Source organism: Euprymna scolopes, chromosome 4 (genome assembly GCF_053919585.1).
Source record: "Euprymna scolopes isolate OS-2025 chromosome 4, ASM5391958v1, whole genome shotgun sequence".
Lineage (NCBI taxonomy): Eukaryota > Metazoa > Mollusca > Cephalopoda > Sepiida > Sepiolidae > Euprymna > Euprymna scolopes.
In genome coordinates this window covers 180,276,977-180,301,473 of record NC_136485.1, presented here as the reverse complement: position 1 = coordinate 180,301,473, position 24,497 = coordinate 180,276,977, and the positions used below count along the sequence as shown (strand labels likewise).

Genomic DNA, 24,497 nt, shown 5'->3' with positions numbered 1-24,497 from the left:
GAGCCCGAATCAAACTTTTAGTTTCTCGACAAACTGTTTCAGTTTCTCGACAATCAGAATAGACGGACCTTTTTTTTTTTTTTACATAAGCGTCACCACTTATCAAGGCCGATCGGCCACTCAAGGATAAGGGTTAAAGAGTGTAGAGTAGTTAAAAGGACAATATAGTAATCAATAGTAATGGAAGTTCGGTAAATTTGTTAACTTAAGTGGAACGACTGGAACGGCTCATCAGAAAATTGTTCACGTTGGACCTGAAGACAACCATATTATAGACAGCTGGAAAGCAGGAAAACGGAAGACAATTCGACAGGCGTGCAGTTCTAAGAAAGAAGCTTTGATCATGGAATCTATATTTAGGTTTAGGCACAGATAAAGAGTGGGGAAAATTATTGATGTACGAGAGTGCCCACTCCCTAAGAATACGTGTTGTTTACATTTTTAAAAACTTTTTTTTGACTATTACCATATATTACAGACTTAAATATATTAACAGAAAAAAAATTTTGAAAAAAAAAAAAAATAAAAAATAAATAAAAAAATTAACTTTTAAGAAGGGGGTTGACTTTATCGTTATGACGTTATACTCATTGCTTACGGTCCATTTCTTTCTCTTAAAAGTCATTAAATTTATTATTTTTTTTGGTGCTAATGCAGTAATAATGCACTAATGCAGAGAGTAATCCGCGCTATTTTTTTAAATCGTATTTCACGTTTAATGATGTTTTTTTTTTATTCAATTGTAAGGTTAAAGTACAGAATAGGTACAAAACACCCTCCCCATGCCAAGAACGGCTTTTTAAATAACGTTATTATTTCAGCACGGATCACTCTCTGCATGAGTACCATTTTTTTTTTTTTCAAAATTTTTTCTGCTAATATGATTAATTAATCTATGATAATTGTCGAAAAAAAATTAAAGGTGAAAAGCACGCATTTTTAGGGGGTGACATCGGAAAGAATACGAACAGTGAGTGACAAAACAATAAAAGATGACTGTTTCTGTCCAGAATTCCATGTTAAAAATAAATAAATAAATAAAAGTAAATAAATTGACAGAGTAGTTTTATTTTTATAAAGAAATCATTTTTAAGTGATTAATAGGAAGTTGTAGGCATTACAACAGAAATCTCGCACGTTTGAATTGTTGAGTTATCGCCCTTTGTTTTTGTTAGATTGTTTTCAGCATGAACCGAAAAGACAACTTTTTGGGAATATTCGTTTCTTGTTTTTTTTTTTATTTATTTAATCTGACAGGTCCGCAGCAGGCGTCAGGAGATTGCTTGAATTTAACCTTAATATTTCTAATAATATTAACTTCAGGGGAATCCTAAAAAATGTCAATCGGCACTATTTCAAAACACCTTTTACTTGCATAAACAAATTCAAGTTTTGTTTGACAAAAATACTATGACTTGTCACTTTTAGCTAACGACATCCAACATGATCGCTTCTTGTTGACATTTTTTTTAGTTTTCAATTATGTCAGCTATTATTAATATTGCTCATTTATATGAAAGATAAAAAACATCTATTTTAACTATTTTTTATCAATAATGGAGTAATATATTTCAAAACAATTACATTAAGAGAAGAGAAATAGCTTAAAACATTTGAAGTTAATCTTCACAATTACTGTTTGCACTTTACTTCCGGTTACCCATTCCCATGCTATGTTTTTTTTCTAATAGCGTTATGTAGAAACAAGATAGGGAGACCTTTACCTATTCCGTATTTTCAAACAATTTAATATAAAAAGAAATCCTAAAAGTCAATTAAGCAACCGGAAGTGACGTAACCTAATCGTAAAAATGACAAAATTTTAGATGGAATTAGTTCAGAAATAATGATAAAAAAAAAAAAAAAGAATTAAGGGGAACAATTGGGTATATTTATTATAGTTTTAACATAATTTGATATTTTAAAATTTTGGATTGGATGGAGAAGATTGTAAAAAAGAAAAACAAAGGGTGGGGGGCAAAAAACACCAAGAAAATCGTTTAAATACTCAAAATAAAAATAACTTTTTCAAACTGCTTCATGCTTTTGGATAAAACCAATATTGACAATAAAAGAAAAAAAGTTGAACTTAAATAAATTATTTAATAAATCGTTTTTTTTTTTTTTTTCCTGATATGACTGAGGCGGAGGCGCGTGAAAAATTATTTTTCTTTGATCGATGGGACACGGATTTCAAAATACTTGAATTCTGACTAAACGTAAGTCTAAGTCGGCAATTTAAAGGCTTTCAAATTACTTTCGAATATCAGCCATTAAAAAACAAATTATTGGTTAGAAATAAATAAAATGGCAGACATTTGTTATTTGTTTACCGTTTTAACTTTTCGAAATCCGAAAGTACTGTTGACATATGAAGCCTTTAAACTGACGAATTGAATGTTGTGTTTTAGAATTTGAAATAAAAATTGATAATTTGGAGGAGTCCGAAAATGTCATTTCTAACCACTATGGCACTTATTCCAAAGTAATTTTAAAACCTTTAAACTGACGAATTCTGTCTTGAAGTTGAAATGCTAAAATATCAAGTTTAGTCCAGTTTGTACCCATAAACTTTACCAAAGGCAAACTTTCATTTCAGGCGCCTCCGTTATATCAAAGAATCGAAGCGTAAACAAAAATCATTTTTAGACATGTGTCAACAAATGTAGAAGCATAATAAAAATATTTTTACCAACTGTTTCTGTTCTGTGGTAATCTCAGCTAAGTTACAGCTATTTCTGGCATTTTTCAAAATTTGATGAGGTTGCTTGATGGTGATTTTCAATGAGGGTCGTTGGTCTGTAACATCCAAGGGATTCCGATTGCTGGGGGTAGTGCCAGTAGTAGTAGCACTACTAGAATTAGTAGTATAACTTGGAGGGTTACCAGTGTCTAATGGGGGAGACGATGATGTTGATGTTGAAGGATGGGAAGAAGAGGGTGGAGGTGGAGATTGAGGTGTTGGAGAGAAGACGGCCCGTTTTCGCACACTTTTTTTCTTTGCGGAGATTTTCAGTTTCAGTTGTCCGCGATCGAAGTTGGTTTCCCGGATTAAAAACTCCTTCGTTTCGTGTTGACCATCTTCGGAGTCGTAGTCGCCGTTCTCGGAGTGGGAGTCTGCTGCTGCCGCCGATGATGATGGTGATGCTGGAGGGGAGCAGCGAGGAGGAGACGATGATGGGGATGAAGAGGAGGAGGATGAGGATGAAGAGGATGATGAGGAAGAATCGGTGTCGTCGCTGCTGGTCTCGGCCTGATATCGGCGGGACACTTTTTTCTCGTCGTAGGCTGCCTTCGTGCTATCGGCCTCACTCATTGCTTGGTAGCCGCACCACCGTCCGACCAGTCGCGGTCACTGGTAGAGCAAGACCACCCCCAGGTGACCTACCCGCGCCCGCCTCGATAAATAATCGGATCCCCCCCTCGGGGGAAACACAAAAATAGAAAGAGAAAAAAAAAAAAAAAACGGTCAGGAAACCAGACTACTACCCCCAAAGCGATACAATTAAAACCACTGGAATAAGGAGGACAAATTTAAACCGGAAAACCGTAAACTAGCACCCAGGTGGGAAATGAACAAAATCTCCAGTTCCAAACACGATCAGTCAGAACGAAAGTCAGGGCTACCTTTTCAGGAGTACTGACCCGAGGTTTTTAACAGTTTATTTTCATCCCCCCCGAAATATGTCAAGGTATTTACATATATATAGATAGATATGTGCAGACACTTCAAATCAAAACAAAACCATTCGATCGCCCTCGGGAAGGGAAAGGAGACCTTAAGTTCCTTCGTCACGGTGTAGCAATTATATATTTAAAAAAATAAAAAAATAAAATAAGAGGAAGGGGGGAAAAAGGCCAGACCACCACAGGTGAGGTGACCCAACCCTAACCCAATAACGGGTTGGGCAAACACACAAAATAATCCAACCTAATTCTTGTTCGAAGTTTATATAGATGTATAAATATGTACAAAAACAAAATTATATTTGATTTTCTTTTTTATAGAATTATTCTTGATAAGCTAATAGTACACACATAGAAATTGTGTGTGTATTTACAAAATTCCTGTAGAGACGTGCATTAAAAATTGTGGAGGCCAAACAAATGAAATAGATTTCTGGTTTCTATGAATTAATTATTAATTCATATCAAATAGATCCATGGGTAAGTATTCCTTAAAGCAATAATTCACATGATATTCAGGTTATATATTCAAATTTGCTGTTTAAGGAAGTATGTAGCTGAATTTAGGTTGGCCATCCATAGATTGGGTGTTGTTATTCCGCGTTAGCAATTTAAATCCAAATTGGAAGATAATTCTTTTGGCATCAAGGGAAAAAAATAGAGAAAAAAAAAAAAATGACAGCAAATGGAAGATGGTATTAATGATTCCCGCTTGAAATGAGTATATAATCCGTTTTGGTAGGTTTGTCCAGAAGAGATTTAAAAATGTTTCCAATTGTTTGTGTAGAAGAATTTCCCAAGAAAATAAAGCAGCAGATTTGCGGTTATTGGTTTCGTTTGTTGGTAGAGAATAATCCTTACATTCCAAAAATTCGTTTGGTGTGTCCGAAAGGATTGTATACAAATAAAAGAATCCGTGTACTTAGTTCCAAATATGGAATCTCAAACAGAGCAAAAGGGTAAAGAGAACTCCCGTGTGTGTGTGTGTATATATATATATATATATATATATATATATATATTTCTCGCTCTACATAAATCTCTCTCTCGTTAGACAGAGAAACAGACAACACTCAATAAACGAGATAAGGAACAAAAAAATAACAAAAGGAGTTCCCTCTCTATATCTCACCCTCTCTCTGTATATATATATCTATCAATATCTCCACCCTTGCTTCTGACGAGATAGAACAAGCAGACAACAACACTGAAGAAAAAGAGAGACGAAACAAGCAAAAACCAGAAAAACAAACAAACAATCGCCCGCGATCTTTCAGGACTGTTTTTTTTTGGGGTTTTTTTTTTTTTTTTTACAATAGATAAAATCGACAATACTTGTCGTTTGTAAAATAAGATAAAAATGGCGAATAAAAAAAAAAAATTAAATTGCGTGGTTGGCTGTTCGAGTCCGAAAGATTGTGTGTCGGACAGACAAGACACTTGAAGCTCTCTCTCTCTCTCTCTAAACTAGGAAGCGTGGTCACAGAGACGACCGCCCGCCAAAACTTGATTTTCCGACGAACGTCAAAGAGTTAGGAGATAACCAATACATATCACCCAGCTCGCACATCATCAGAGCGAATTCCTACCTTACTCGGGTTCAATTTGATGGTGTCAAGTCTTGCAAAAATTGGGTAAAAAATCGAGCTAAACAATCCGTAGACACCATTCTAATTTTCAGTAGGAACAATATGGCGGCTGGGAGTGACGTCCGACGGTGGCGCGAAATCCCATTTCCGAACTATTGTCATTTTTATAATGGCGCTCGTATTCAGCTTAGAAAACATATATAGAATGAACTTTCGAATTTAAAAAATTTAATAAAATATATAAAATCTAGTTCTAACTTTAATATTGACGAGGCATTCCTAAAACGTTAGGATTTGACTTGTCGGATTTGAAATTTTGTAGTCCTTTCGGAGTCGTTCATATTGTGGTGGATTCATATGCAAATATCCTCTCGCGAGATTATTTCACAACTACAAAAAAACACACAAAAAAAAAAAATATAATTAAAAATGGTGTGAATTTTTTAATACTTTTACCTTTGATGTCTAACTTTCATGTAGAATTTAAAATTAGATGAAAACAATAGAGAGAAAAAAAATAGAAGTTTAAAACTGATTCTACGTTTAACTCCCAGAATGCATCAGCAATTTTTATGTAATTTTTTTATTATTATTATTCAAAATGGCGACCAGGGTGTAATTCAATGACATATGTCAACAGTGAGTAGTTTTGTTGTCAGCAAGTTATCTGCCCTGTATCTGCCTCTTTGGATCTTAGAAAAAAAAACAAACAAAAAACAACACAAAAAATTGAGCCCTCATTGCTAGTAAGTAAGGTAGGTTATTCTGTAATTATAAAGTCTGTTGAATATCTTAATCCGTAGACGAGCATTTTTTTGTTTTCTATTTTTACCTTTAGTTTTCATAAGTAATGTAAGCAACCGGTGTCGTAAATAGATAACCACATTGTTTACAAAAATTGTAATTGTTATAAAAATATCAGTTTATATATTTTCTTTACTAAATCTTCTTAAAAATAATCATTTACACAATGTTATATATATATATATATATATATATATCATATTTCCTCTGATAAATTCTCAAATCTCACCACAACGCGCACGTGTTTTTCCCCTATTCTAAACAAGCATGGTTTTTAGTCATATTTTTAAAATAAAACAAATTGATTAAAAATTGCGCATTTTCTTAAATGTTAGAACTATTTTTATTAATGGCATTTATAATAAAATCATTCAATACACGATAGATTAAGAAATATATATTCGAGGTTAATATTTTCCAGAGGTAAAATAACCAATAGGTTAATACAAGAGTGCTCAATACCTAAGTAGAGCAAAATATACTTTTTATTTGTTTTACATAAGTATTAATATGTCGCTACATATTCATGAGCATGTTTTGGTTAGCTTGTAACTAGATACTTCTCCAGGCGATGGTGCTTATACAAAAGCTTAGTTCGTAATCTCTACTTTTCTAGTTACTAGTCTGACCGAAACATGCTCATGAATGTGTAACTACATGTTAATACTTAAATAAAACAAAAAGCATATATGTATATCCTCATAATTTCCATGAGGTTTATAACATTACAAGGTTAGGTGCTAATGCAGGGAGTAATAATCCGCGCTATTTTTTTAAATCGTATTTCCACGTCTAATTAAAGTTTCATGTGTTTTTTTATTCAATTGTAAGGTTAAACTACAGAATAGGTACAAAACATCCTCCCCTCCACATGTTAAGAATGGCTTTTTAAATAATGACGTTATTATTTCAGCACGTATCACTCTCTGCATGAATGCATGAGTACCTTGTACGGCATTATTCACCCTAAGCGAGTTCAACTGGCTTCCGTCGAAGGAGGAAATGCCAAGGGAATATTAAAATCACAGGCCAATTTACGCTGTAATAAAGTAAAAAGTCGCTAATTTACGATGTAGTGGAGTAAAAATATTCATAGAGATTTAGTTTAATTCAGAACGCGTTTTATTTATTTGCATGTATTTAAGTTTTACATTTTGATCTATCATCTATTAATTATACTTAAGAGTTTTTATTTTTATTTATTTTTATTTTTTTACCCTTTATTGAGTTTTAAAAAACGAGAAAATATGTTGTCTTTCAAAAGAGTCTAGGAAAGTTGTCAGTAGAGACAACAAAACGAAAAATAAACCCATAATTTATATCACAGTTGGTTTCTGCATGTATTTTGTTAAATTTTCGACTTTTGAGCGATTATCGAAACTCTCCAGATGATCCTCTCATGCCGGTCCACGGTCATTTTGTCGTTGTTGTTCTGACTCAACACTCGACACGACTTGTGTTTCAATGGAAATAAACGCTTTCAAATAAATTAAAACACCAAACTTATCCAAGTAAGCGGAAGAGTAACTTCGGTAAAATTTATATTGTTTTTTTTTTTACCCTTTTTTTTTTTTTTTTTTTTTTTGTTATACTGAAAAATAACCTGAGTTTATTTTCAATGAACTTGTTTTGAACTGTAATTTTAAAACTACAAATCGAATGACATCTTTTTTTAAAAGAAAATTTGGGACGCTGAAAGCGTACACAATCTCGGTCAAAGGTGAAGGTTGTTTTTATTTGACATTGAAAATCACTCTGGTCTCATTTTCTTACTCTAGGATTGCGCAATTAATTAAACATATATATATATATATATATATATATATATATATATATATATATATATATATATATAAATACACATGCATGGCGAACGTTTTGATGTCTGGTAATATTTCATTTAAAGAAGAAATTCCTAAATGTAAACAATATCATGTGGTTTAAGTTAGAGTTGGTTCAAGGGAGGGCACTGATTATTTTTATTTTTCAATAGTTGCACAGAAAATATTTTGGCGAGGGTGAGGAGGTTAAACAATATTTTTTTATTCACTAACTGAATAAAAGTAAAACGGTTTTCATCCAGAATTCAGTTTTAAAAAAATACAGAAAAATGTTTATGTTGGTGTATGTATCCGTCATGGAACGAAAATGTCATATTCCAAAAAGTGCGTAAATTAATCAAGTATTAAAAGTCTTTTCGATTTTTAGTGATTTTAATAGTAAATTGTAGCCATTCCAAAACCTACTTTGAATTGAGTTGTCTCCCTCTTATTTATTAACCATGGCAGCTCGCTTCCTCATAAAATTTGATTTTCTTAATTAAAAACTGCTTAATTTTTTTTTTTTTTTTTTTTTGTACGAAGAGTCACCACTTATCAAGGCCTGGAGGCCACTCGAGGATAAGGGTTAACGAGTGTACTGTAGTCAATGGAAAAATGTAGTAATCGTTAGTAGTGGAAATTTAGATTACTTAAGAGGATAGCTCATCAAGAACTTGTTTACGTTAGACTTGAAGACGGCCATGTGGTAGTCAGTTGGAATGCAGGAAAACAAAACAGTTCTACAGGCGTGCAGTTCTAAGAAAGAAGCTTTGTTCATAGAATCTACGTTTAAGTTTAGATACAGATAGAGAATAGGGAAAATTATTGATAGTGGTTTCAGCTAGACGATTCTTTTTCATGAAAGTCAGGGCAAGGGAGGACCATAGATTGGAGCTCAGATGAGCACTTGCCAGAAAAATAATGATAAATCAGACAGGCTTGCAACGTCTCTTCTGTGGGAAAGAGGTTGCAGGGAAAAGAAAAGGGCATCCCCCACTAGGCTACAAAGTCTATTTTGAACTCTCTCAAGGCAGGACAGGCTGCTTCTAGCAGCTCTTGTCCAGATGTGGCAACAGTACTCCATCCTTGGACATACTTGGCTCTTATACAGGTAGAGAATTGCGTCAACAATGAGATATCTACTGGAGCGGTAGAACAATCCCACCATTTTTCCAGCAGCCTTGGCAACAGATTTGATGTACGTGTTCTATCTCAGATCAGGAGTAAAGGTCGGGCCCAGATGCTTGTCAAAACATTGACCCTCCCCAAGATGAGAACCATTCATTTCAATTGATGCCAGATGGAGATCAGAGTGTTAATGATGTAAAGATAGAAGCTTGGTTCAGATGCATTAAAATTAACCAGTCACCTCTTTCTCCATTGCACCACGTGATCAAGATTAGAGGAGTGAGAATCAGAGAGAACTTAGTCTTCTGATGTACACTTGTCTGCCCCTGCTATACACTCTCCAAATGTCCCAACTGAAAACCCACGGAGTTGTATTTTCGCACTAGTGCACAAAGTGCCGAAAAATGACATTTATTTGTTCTTTCACCCATTTTGTAATGCAGAAGAATTGGCGACGACACTAAGTTTGCCGCAAACCGTGTTGGATAAAAATTAATTTATTTTTTTATAATTATAAAGAAATTAATATTTATTTTATGAAGTAGTACTAAAAAATAAATTACAAACAATAACATTTCATTTTATGCAAAAAATAATTAAGTTTAATGCAAACTTTTTATCCGATACTGTTTGCTGCCGACTTTGAGTCGCCTATTCTTCTGCATCATCACTAGTTACTTACGAAATGAAACTAGGCCGAAAAAAAAGTTTCTATTATAATCCAGACCGAGGACGATAACTCAAGTTTATAATTTTCTAGTTAAAAGACAATGTTATAAACGTGTTAGCTTAGCCTCTTTTTCATCTTGTAAAGATGGCAACTATATTTTTCATTGGTTATCTTTGATTACTATTTGTACTTCACTTTCGGTTGCTTCAATTGATTTTTATGGTATCTTTTGATTAAATTGTAAGGTGAAAGTACAGAATGGAAAAAGTAAAATTTTTTTTCAATAATGCCTTTCAATCGTAATTTTCATTTCAGTATTTCACATGTAGATTAACACTATTTATAAACTTAGTGATTTTGATGTGTTTTTTTTTTACTGAGACCTGATTTAAGTAAGACGAATTTGTTTAAGAAAAAATGCAGAAACCAATTTCAATCTAAATAATTTAGGTGACTGAAATAGGAATTGATCCAGTTAATTTATGCATAAAATTATTTGATGCTTCTTCGTTATTAGAGGATAATTCTGAAGTTGAAAAATCAATTTTTTATTAAAAAAATAAGGGTATCTATTTACTGTTTGTCAATTTCAACCAAAAGCAATATTATCTACATAATTGTCATGTCACAATTGGTTAAATATTATTGTATTATTAAATAAAACACAATTTTTTTAATTTTTTATAAAAAAAAAAAGGCTTCGCCATATTTGTTGGCGACATGACGTAAAAACAAGGGAAGTAACTCATAATTTGGAATAGAACTAACCCGCACTTTATTAAAATATAAACATGTAATAAATAGCAATATAAACATAACATACATATTTTTTTATATAAATAAAGTGAACATATATTCATATTTTTTTAGGTAACTGTTGAATTTAAAATTTTGAATTTTTTTTTTTTCATGGAATTATTTACATTTCACTCTCACAGGAACACAATTGCAAACTTGCCAGAAGTTCATGTGCCTGAAAAAAATCTCACCACTCACATTTATTACTTGCAAAAAAATAAATATCCCTTTGATTCAGTGTATTCAAGTCTATTTTAAAAATTTCTCCAGAATTGGCTGAAGATTTTCAAAGTTTCCAGTCAGTAGTTACCTCCCTTTCAAACTCTCAGGTTTCTTTTTCAGCAAAACCTTCAATTATGAGTTTTAGTACAAAATAAATTGTTTGGAAATAATATAGAAATCCATTTCATAAAATGTATCTGTTCAATCGCAGGTGGAGAAATCCTTGATTGGTGAAATTTTTATTTTTATCCCATTCAGAGTGTTCTTTTTTTAGGGAGCTGGATACCCTCTTGTAAACATGATTTTATTTCTAACCTTGTCCTCATAGGAAGGCAAGTAAACTATCAAAATATCCGTCCTAGGACATGTATTAATAAAATTAACATTTAACACCTAGTTTTTGTTTCCTTACAAAGATATATATATATATATATATATATATATATATATATATATATATATATATATAATTATTTTTATACCTACAGACACTAGTGTTTCATGATTTTACAATCAGGAAGTGATATTACTGCTGTCCGAGGGTTCAGATCCAGTTACAAAGTCATCTTTGACTCCATTTGCTAGAGTGTTATGCTATTAAACTTAACCCATTATATCCCACTGTCCTATAAATAGGACACCAAATAATTTATTTTTAAAAGCTTCAAGATAATATATAATAATACCACTTACTGCATAATTACTCTGAAGAAAGGATAAAATTCATCAGTATTTATTAATTTCTTTCTGCGAATTATTTTTCCCAGAAAAATTTTTTAAAAAATTCTTATGAGATTTGCTAAAATTTTATTTGCTGGATGATGTATGGACTTATATAAATGAGTTTAGCAATATTAAACCATTAATTTATTGCAAAAAGTGTAATGTAATTCTTTGTGTGAACTGTTTTGCTCTTTATTATAATGTGTAAATTTTAGTTTGAATACATAGTGTCTTGATTTCTAAAATATATCACATGTACCCAGAAGTATAGGAGAGTCAATATTTCGCCTTCTAAATAAAATAAATAACTTCATCCTTTCAATTTGTGTATTCTAACCAAATTTTAGTCATTACACAAAGTTTCAACTCAATAGTAAAAAATTTAGATACCCTAAGACTTGATGAATCAGTTGAATGATTTTCATAATATAAAACATTCCTAAAATGTAAGGTTTGAGCATAAGTTTTAATATGAAATTGAAAATCAGGAATCTTACTTAATTGTTGTCTTATTGCTATCAATAAACTTTCTTGCAATTCTAAAATATTTTCATTTTCAAGTAGATCATTTCCATATTAATATTATTATGTCCCTAAAAAAACCTTTGAACTATTGAAAGAAGCTTATATTTTTGAAATATTTAATTCATGTCTAATATGTGTAGTTAATATTTTATCAAAATCAGTGATGATAAAATTTTCACACTGAATTTCCTGTTTATTTTTTCCGTTGCATGGAACAAAAGCTAAATATATTATTATCCACCTTTTTATGCTGAGCAAATGTGTTCCGAAACAAATAATGATTGAGTTATCAGTTTCAAAGTTTGTCCCCATAAAAACTGATGTACATAATGGCAAGAATACCTGTTTCAAGATGGGTAAGATTTATTCCTCTAACAAGACAGCTTTGCACTTTTTTGTTTTAATTTTCTTATTTTGTTATAGCTGGGGATGAGGCATTCTTCCAGATGCCAGACATTCATCTGCTTTCTATTCTGCGGGATATTTTTAAGATTCTAATCGTCCTTTTAAGTGTTATTGTTTGTATTTATGTCCCCTTATAAAGATTAAAATTAATATATAATGTTTGCTTTATTTAGAACCCTTATTTCAATTTTGATCAAAATCTGTTACATAATTTTGATTCTAGAAAATGTTTAAAGTTTAATCTTGAGGGATCTTCAGAAGAAATTGAAATTCATAGAATTTTGCTTAGTTTTTAATGACTATGGATTAAATTTAATGAAAATATTAAATATTTTAAATGATGGTTTATATCTATGTTATGCCCCATAAGAACCCTTTAAAATACTTCAACGGAACTGAAATTTCCAAAGTATATTAATTGATGTTTAAAACCTATCGTTAAAATTTCACAAAAATCTAACGTATCTGAATTTTTAAGAACGACTGCCACATCCTCTTTGTCCCTTTACATAAAACTGAAAGATGCTAAATGTAGCTCACATTACCCAGCCTTACACCGAGCAACACTCCAAAATTCATTAACAATTCATTAGCTTAGGAGTGAATCCTATACATGCAAATATATAAACATAGTTAATTTATAAAAATAGTTAAGTCTGACACAAAGTTGAGATGGAAGATTTCTCTTGTTAAGATTATGTATTAAAAACAAATTAAATTTGAAATTCTTTCAGTTTCTTATCAAATACAACAATAGTTTCTGCCTTCGGGCCAAGATCATAGTGTAGTATCTGTTCTTCAGATGCTGCACTTCAATTTCTTGTTCTCTGCCAGTGGAAGAGAAACCTTTCACAACTGAGACAATTTTTATTTTTGTTCCTTTTCTCCATGTTAAAAAACGACCCTGATGTCTAACTCTGTCTTATGGGGGAGCATTGTAAATAGGAATTCTGTCCCATGGGGAGGCATTGTAAATAGGAATATTTCTCTTTAGCTAGTGGAAGGGCAGATAATCGAGTAGAATATCTGCTGCTCTCAGCATAAGTGTCTCTTAAAGCTAGAAAAATAGTAAATGAAGTTTTCTCTTTAAAAGATGTCTGCTTATTCAGATGTTTCTATTCTTACATTGCTCTCTTTCAATTAACTTTATCCATCCATCTATATATATATGTGTGTGTGTGTATTAAATCATGAATAAAACTATAAAGATAAATATTATCTTAAAATTAGAACCTATCAAGACAATAAAAAGCTTAATATGTTAGATAGAGCAATTACAGAAACAAGAAAAATTAATGATGAAAATAAAAATTGAATAAATTACAATATTTATTAATCCATCAAAAATTCAAGCAAGAAATTATAATAAAGAAAAGTCCTTAACTCGTAGAATTTTAAAAATAGGTTCTTTTTATCAGAGCGAAACATTAGTAAAAATGCGTTACTAATTGCATTAATAAGAAACAATAAAAAAAAATATATATCAGAAATATTTTTATGAAACAAAAGGCAATTGCAATAGGATAACAGATTAAAAAAATCAATCAATGTATTAGCTAATCAATCAATCAATTAATGAAATAGTAATCAGTGAGATCAATGAAAGAATTTGGAATCCAAGAATGAATGGATTATAGTATGGCATAAAAAAGAAAAACTTTAAAATTTGAAAAATCAAATCATTAATGATTATTAAATATATATATATACTAGCAAAAGTACCCGTCGTTGACTGTGTTAAAAAACAGCCTACAGAAAATGGACTCTGATTTATGAAAGGTTATGAAAAGGAAGGGTTGTAAAGAGATAGCTTCGAATTTGGGGGTATCAAAACCAAAGCAAAATATGATGAAAGTAAAAAATAAAATAGATACAACCCATATTTTATTATACCATACCTGTTCACACTGAAACACTTATCACAATATTCTGTGGATCTATATTAAAAAACCGTGTTAAACTTTGTGACATATTTCCATTCTATGGAGGTCAGGTGTGAACGAACACCCCATAATTTAATTATACCATATTTCTTCAAACTGAAACATAATTATCAAAGGATACTTACACAGATAGATATGAACAGTCTTTATTACAGTTTGTGCCTATTTCCATTCTATGGAGGCCAAGCGCGAACGCTGACCCAACAATTTTATTATACCATCCCTATTTAAGCTGAAACATACTTATCAAAGTATTCTTATATACATCTATATAAAAAACACTTGTAAACGTTTTTTTTTTATTTTTAAATTTTTTATTTCCATACTTTGTGGACAAGGTGCGAACACAGACCCCACAATTTTAATGAACCACCGTTCTGCACGATCAAACATACCCATTCCTGATTCCTGTGTAGCAATATGTCTTCTATCATTATATGTAATCAGTTTTTTAAACTAGTCAACCATATAGGAGCCTATTCGTTACCAGACACACACACATACAGACATTCAGCTTTATATTATATATATATATATATTTATATTATATATATATATTTATATTATATATATATATTTATATTATATATATATATTTATATTATATATATATATTTATATTATATATATATTTATATTATATATATATTTATATTATATATATATTTATATTATATATATTTATATTATATATATTGATATTATATATATATTTATATTATATATATATTTATATTATATATATATTTATATATATATATTTATATTATATATATATTTATATTATATATATATATTTATATTATATATATATTTATATTATATATTTATATTATGTATATATATTTATATTATGTATATATATTTATATTATGTATACATATTTATATTATGTATATATATTTATATTATGTATATATATTTATATTATGTATATATATTTATATTATGTATATATATTTACATTATATATATATTTATATTATGTATATATATTTATATTATGTATATATATTTATATTATATATATATATTTATATTATATATATTTATATTATATATATTTATATTATATATATATATTTATATTATATATATATATTTATATTATATATATTTATATTATATATATTTATATTATATATATATATTTATATTATATATATATATTTATATTATATATATATATTTATATTATATATATATATATTTATATTATATATATTTATATTATATATATATATTTATATTATATATATATATTTATATTATATATATTTATATTATATATATATATTTATATTATATATATTTATATTATATATATATATTTATATTATATATATTTATATTATATATATATATTTATATATATATATTTATATTATATATATTTATATTATATATATATATTTATATTATATATATTTATATTATATATATATTGATATATATATATATTTATATTATATATATATTGATATTATATATATATTTATATTATATATATATTTATATTATATATATATTTATATTATATATATTTATATTATATATATATTTATATTATATATTTATATTATGTATATATATTTATATTATGTATATATATTTATATTATGTATATATATTTATATTATATTTTATGTACAGAAAGTTGTTAGTTGAGAATGGTCATTGGTACCGTCGGTTTCAAGCCCGATAATAAGGCCCGTTTAAGGTATCCTTATCAAGCTCTCTTCAGCCAATATTCGTCTCCTCGTATATTTATATTATGTATATATATTTATATTATATATATATATATATTTATATTATATATATATATATTTATATTATATATATATATATATATATTATATATATATATATTTATATTATATATATATATATTTATATTATATATATTTATATTATATATATTAATATTATATATATATATTTATATATATATATTTATATTATATATTTATATTATATATATATATTTATATTATATATATATATATTTATATTATATATATATATATTTATATTATATATATATATTTATATTAGATATATATTTATTATATATATTTATATTAGATATATATATATATTTATATCATATATATATATTTATATTATATATATTTATATATATATATTTATATTATATATATATATATATGTATATTATATATATATATATATTTATATTATATATATATTTATATTATATATATATTTATATTATATATATATTTATATTATATATATATTTATATTATATATATATATTTATATTATATATATATATATTTATATTATATATATATATTTATATTATATATATATATTTATATTATATATATATATTTATATTATATATATATTTATATTATATATATATATATATTTATATTATATATATATATTTATATTATATATATATATTTATATTATATATATATATTTATATTTATATTATATATTTATATTTATATTATATATATATATTTATATTATATATATATATTTATATTATATATATATATTTATATTATATATATATATATTTATATTATATATATATATTTATATTATATATATATATTTATATTATATATATATATTTATATTATATATATATATATTTATATTATATATATATATATTTATATTATATATATATATATTTATATTATATATATATATTTATATTATATATATATATTTATATTATATATATATATATTTATATTATATATATATATATTTATATTATATATATATATATTTATATTATATATATATATATTTATATTATATATATATATTTATATTATATATATATATTTATATTATATATATATATTTATATATATATTTATATTATATATATATATTATATATATATATTTATATTATATATATATATTTATATTATATATATATATTTATATTATATATATATATTTATATTATATATATATATTTATATATATATTTATATTATATATATATATTATATATATATATTTATATTATATATATATATTTATATTATATATATATATTTATATTATATATATATATTTATATTATATATATATTTATATTATATATATATTTCTATAATATATATATTTATATATATATATATTTATATTATATATATATTTATATTATATATATATGTATTTATATTATATATGTATTGATATTTTATATATATATATTTATATTACATATTTATTGATATTTAATATATATATATTTATATTACGTCTGTATTTATATTTTATATTATATATATATATTAATATTATATATATATATATATATTTATATATATATTTATATTTTATATATATATATTATATATATATTTATATTATCTTATATATATATATTTATATTATCTTATATATATATATTTATATTATCTTATATATATATATTTATATTATCTTATATATATATATTTATATTATCTTATATATATACTTATATTATCTTATATATATATTTATATTATCTTATATATATATATTTATATTATCTTATATATATATATATTTATATTATATTATATTATATATATGTTTATATATATATATTATATATATATATTTATATTATATATATATATATTTATATTATATTATATATATTTATATTATATATATTGTATATTTATATTATATATATATATTTATATTATATATATTTATATTATATATATATTTATATTATATATATTTATATTATATATATTTATATTATATATATTTATATTATATATACATTTATATTATATATACATTTATATTATATATATATTTATATTATATATATTTATATTATATATATATTTATATTATATATATTTATATTATATATATATTTATATATATATTTATATTATATATTTATATTATATATATTTATATTATATATATTTATATTATATATATATTTATATATATATTTATATTATATATATATTTATATTATATATATATTTATATTATATATATATTTATATTATATATATTATATATATATTTATATTATATATATATTTATATTATATATATATTTATATTATATATATATTATATATATATATATATTTATATTATATATACATATTCATATTATATATATATATATATTTATATTATATATATATATATTTATATTATATATATTGATATTATATATATATATATATTTATATTATATATATATATATTTATATTGTATATATTGTATATTATATATATTTATATATATATATTGATATTATATATATTTATATATATATTGATATTATATATATTTATATATATATTGATATTATATATATTTATATATATATATTTATATTATATATATATATATTTATATTATATATATATATATTTATATTATATATATATTTATATTATATATATATATATATATTTATATTATATATATATTTATATTATATATATATTTATATTATATATATATATATATATTTATATTATATATATATTTAAATTATATATATATTTATATTATATATATATATATATATATTTATATTATATATATATTTATTTTATATATATATATATTTATTTTATATATATATATATTTATATTATATATATATATATATATTTATTTTATATATATATATATTTATATTATATATATATATATATATTTATATTATATATATATATATTTATATTATATATATATATTTATATTATATATATATATATTTATACTATATATATATATATGTATATACTATATATATATGTATATACTATATATATATATATTTATACTATATATATATATTTATACTATATATATATATTTATACTATATATATATATTTATATTATATATATATATTTATATCATATATATATATTTATATCATATATATAGATATATTTATATCATATATATAGATATATTTATATCATATATATAGATATATTTATATTATATATATATATTTATATTATATATATATATTTATATTATATATATATATTTAGATTATCTATATATTTATATTATATATATATATTTATATTATATATATATATATTTATATTATATATATATATATTTATATATATATATATATTTATATTATATATATATATATTTATATTATATATATATATATTTATATATATATATATATTTATATTATATATACATATATATATATTATATATATATATATTTATATATATATATATATTTATATTATATATATATATATTTATATTATATATATATATATTTATATTATATATATATATATATTTATATATATATATATATTTATATTATATATATATATATTTATATTATATATATATATATTTATATTATATATATATATATATTTATATTATATATATATTTATATTATATATATATATATTTATATTATATATATATATATATTTATATTATATATATATTTATATTATATATATATATATTTAGATTATATATATATATATATTTATATTATATATATATATATTTATATTATATATATATATTTATATTTATATTATATATATTTATATTATATATATTTATATTATATATATATATATTTATATTATATATATATATATTTATATTATATATATTTATATTATATATATATATATATATTTATATTATATATATTTATATTATATATATATATTTATATTATATATATATATTTATATTATATATATTTATATTATATATATATATTTATATTATATATATATATTTATATTATATATATATATTTATATTATATATATATATTTATATTATATATATATATATTTATATTATATATATTTATATTATATATATATATTTATATTATATATATATATTTATATTATATATATTTATATTATATATATATATTTATATTATATATATTTATATTATATATATATATTTATATTATATATATTTATATTATATATATATATTTATATATATATATTTATATTATATATATTTATATTATATATATATATTTATATTATATATATTTATATTATATATATATTGATATATATATATTTATATTATATATATATTGATATTATATATATATTTATATTATATATATATTTATATTATATATATATTTATATTATATATATTTATATTATATATATATTTATATTATATATTTATATTATGTATATATATTTATATTATGTATATATATTTATATTATGTATATATATTTATATTATATTTTATGTACAGAAAGTTGTTAGTTGAGAATGGTCATTGGTACCGTCGGTTTCAAGCCCGATAATAAGGCCCGTTTAAGGTATCCTTATCAAGCTCTCTTCAGCCAATATTCGTCTCCTCGTATATTTATATTATGTATATATATTTATATTATATATATATATATTTATATTATATATATATATATTTATATTATATATATATATATATATATTATATATATATATATTTATATTATATATATATATATTTATATTATATATATTTATATTATATATATTAATATTATATATATATATTTATATATATATATTTATATTATATATTTATATTATATATATATATTTATATTATATATATATATATTTATATTATATATATATATATTTATATTATATATATATATTTATATTAGATATATATTTATTATATATATTTATATTAGATATATATATATATTTATATCATATATATATATTTATATTATATATATTTATATATATATATTTATATTATATATATATATATATGTATATTATATATATATATATATTTATATTATATATATATTTATATTATATATATATTTATATTATATATATATTTATATTATATATATATTTATATTATATATATATATATTTATATTATATATATATATATTTATATTATATATATATATTTATATTATATATATATATTTATATTATATATATATATTTATATTATATATATATATTTATATTATATATATATATATATATTTATATTATATATATATATTTATATTATATATATATATTTATATTATATATATATATTTATATTTATATTATATATTTATATTTATATTATATATATATATTTATATTATATATATATATTTATATTATATATATATATTTATATTATATATATATGTATTTATATTATATATATATATTTATATTATATATATATATTTATATTATATATATATATTTATATTATATATATATATATTTATATTATATATATATATATTTATATTATATATATATATATTTATATTATATATATATATTTATATTATATATATATATTTATATTATATATATATATATTTATATTATATATATATATATTTATATTATATATATATATTTATATTATATATATATATATTTATATTATATATATATATATTTATATTATATATATATATATTTATATTATATATATATATTTATATTATATATATATATTTATATATATATTTATATTATATATATATATTATATATATATATTTATATTATATATATATATTTATATTATATATATATATTTATATTATATATATATATTTATATTATATATATATATTTATATATATATTTATATTATATATATATATTATATATATATATTTATATTATATATATATATTTATATTATATATATATATTTATATTATATATATATATTTATATTATATATATATTTATATTATATATATATTTCTATAATATATATATTTATATATATATATATTTATATTATATATATATTTATATTATATATATATGTATTTATATTATATATGTATTGATATTTTATATATATATATTTATATTACATATTTATTGATATTTAATATATATATATTTATATTACGTCTGTATTTATATTTTATATTATATATATATATTAATATTATATATATATATATATATTTATATATATATTTATATTTTATATATATATATTATATATATATTTATATTATCTTATATATATATATTTATATTATCTTATATATATATATTTATATTATCTTATATATATATATTTATATTATCTTATATATATATATTTATATTATCTTATATATATATACTTATATTATCTTATATATATATTTATATTATCTTATATATATATATTTATATTATCTTATATATATATATATTTATATTATATTATATTATATATATGTTTATATATATATATTATATATATATATTTATATTATATATATATATTTATATTATTTATATTATATATATTTATATTATATATATTGTATATTTATATTATATATATATATTTATATTATATATATTTATATTATATATATATTTATATTATATATATTTATATTATATATATTTATATTATATATATTTATATTATATATACATTTATATTATATATACATTTATATTATATATATATTTATATTATATATATTTATATTATATATATATTTATATTATATATATTTATATTATATATATATTTATATATATATTTATATTATATATTTATATTATATATATTTATATTATATATATTTATATTATATATATATTTATATATATATTTATATTATATATATATTTATATTATATATATATTTATATTATATATATATTTATATTATATATATTATATATATATTTATATTATATATATATTTATATTATATATATATTTATATTATATATATATTATATATATATATATATTTATATTATATATACATATTCATATTATATATATATATATATTTATATTATATATATATATATTTATATTATATATATTGATATTATATATATATATATATTTATATTATATATATATATATATTTATATTGTATATATTGTATATTATATATATTTATATATATATATTGATATTATATATATTTATATATATATTGATATTATATATATTTATATATATATTGATATTATATATATTTATATATATATATTTATATTATATATATATATATTTATATTATATATATATATATTTATATTATATATATATTTATATTATATATATATATATATATTTATATTATATATATATTTATATTATATATATATTTATATTATATATATATATATATATTTATATTATATATATATTTAAATTATATATATATTTATATTATATATATATATATATATATTATATATATATATATATATATTTATATTATATATATATTTATTTTATATATATATATATTTATTTTATATATATATATATTTATATTATATATATATATATATATTTATATTATATATATATATATATTTATATTATATATATATATTTATATTATATATATATATATTTATACTATATATATATATATGTATATACTATATATATATATGTATATACTATATATATATATATTTATACTATATATATATATTTATACTATATATATATATTTATATTATATATATATATTTATATCATATATATATATATATATTTATATCATATATATAGATATATTTATATCATATATATAGATATATTTATATCATATATATAGATATATTTATATTATATATATATATTTATATTATATATATATATTTATATTATATATATATATTTAGATTATCTATATATTTATATTATATATATATATTTATATTATATATATATATATTTATATATATATATATATTTATATTATATATATATATATTTATATTATATATATATATATTTATATTATATATATATATATTTATATATATATATATATTTATATTATATATATATATATTTATATTATATATATATATATTTATATTATATATATATATATATTTATATATATATATATATTTATATTATATATATATATATTTATATTATATATATATATATTTTTATTATATATATATATATATATTTATATTATATATATATTTATATTATATATATATATATTTAGATTATATATATATATATATTTATATTATATATATATATATTTATATTATATATATATATTTATATTTATATTATATATATTTATATTATATATATTTATATTATATATATATATATTTATATTATATATATATATATTTAT

General features: G+C 20.1%; 2 protein-coding genes across 7 annotated transcripts in view; one reads left to right on the top strand and one right to left on the bottom strand.

The window, feature by feature from the left end:
* Positions 1-3,884, bottom strand: part of LOC145270461 (uncharacterized) — a 198,696-nt gene extending 194,812 nt beyond the window's left edge. For both annotated transcript variants that reach the window (XM_080126098.1, XM_080126103.1), the window contains exon 1: positions 2,693-3,884. In XM_080126098.1, the coding sequence (XP_079982224.1) occupies positions 2,693-3,316 (624 nt within the window). In that variant the 5' untranslated portion in view covers positions 3,317-3,884. The remainder of the gene's footprint in view (positions 1-2,692) is intronic.
* Positions 3,885-5,847: 1,963 nt separating this feature from the next.
* The window catches only part of LOC145270473 (small ribosomal subunit protein mS29-like), a 536,140-nt gene continuing 517,490 nt past the window's right edge, over positions 5,848-24,497 (top strand). The window contains exon 1 of one of the 5 annotated variants that reach the window (XM_080126119.1): positions 5,848-5,915. In XM_080126119.1, the coding sequence (XP_079982245.1) occupies positions 5,900-5,915 (16 nt within the window). In that variant the 5' untranslated portion in view covers positions 5,848-5,899. Of the gene's footprint in view, positions 6,032-24,497 lie in introns of all 5 variants that reach the window. The other 4 variants (XM_080126129.1, XM_080126147.1, XM_080126140.1 and 1 more) reach the window with 4 other exon arrangements.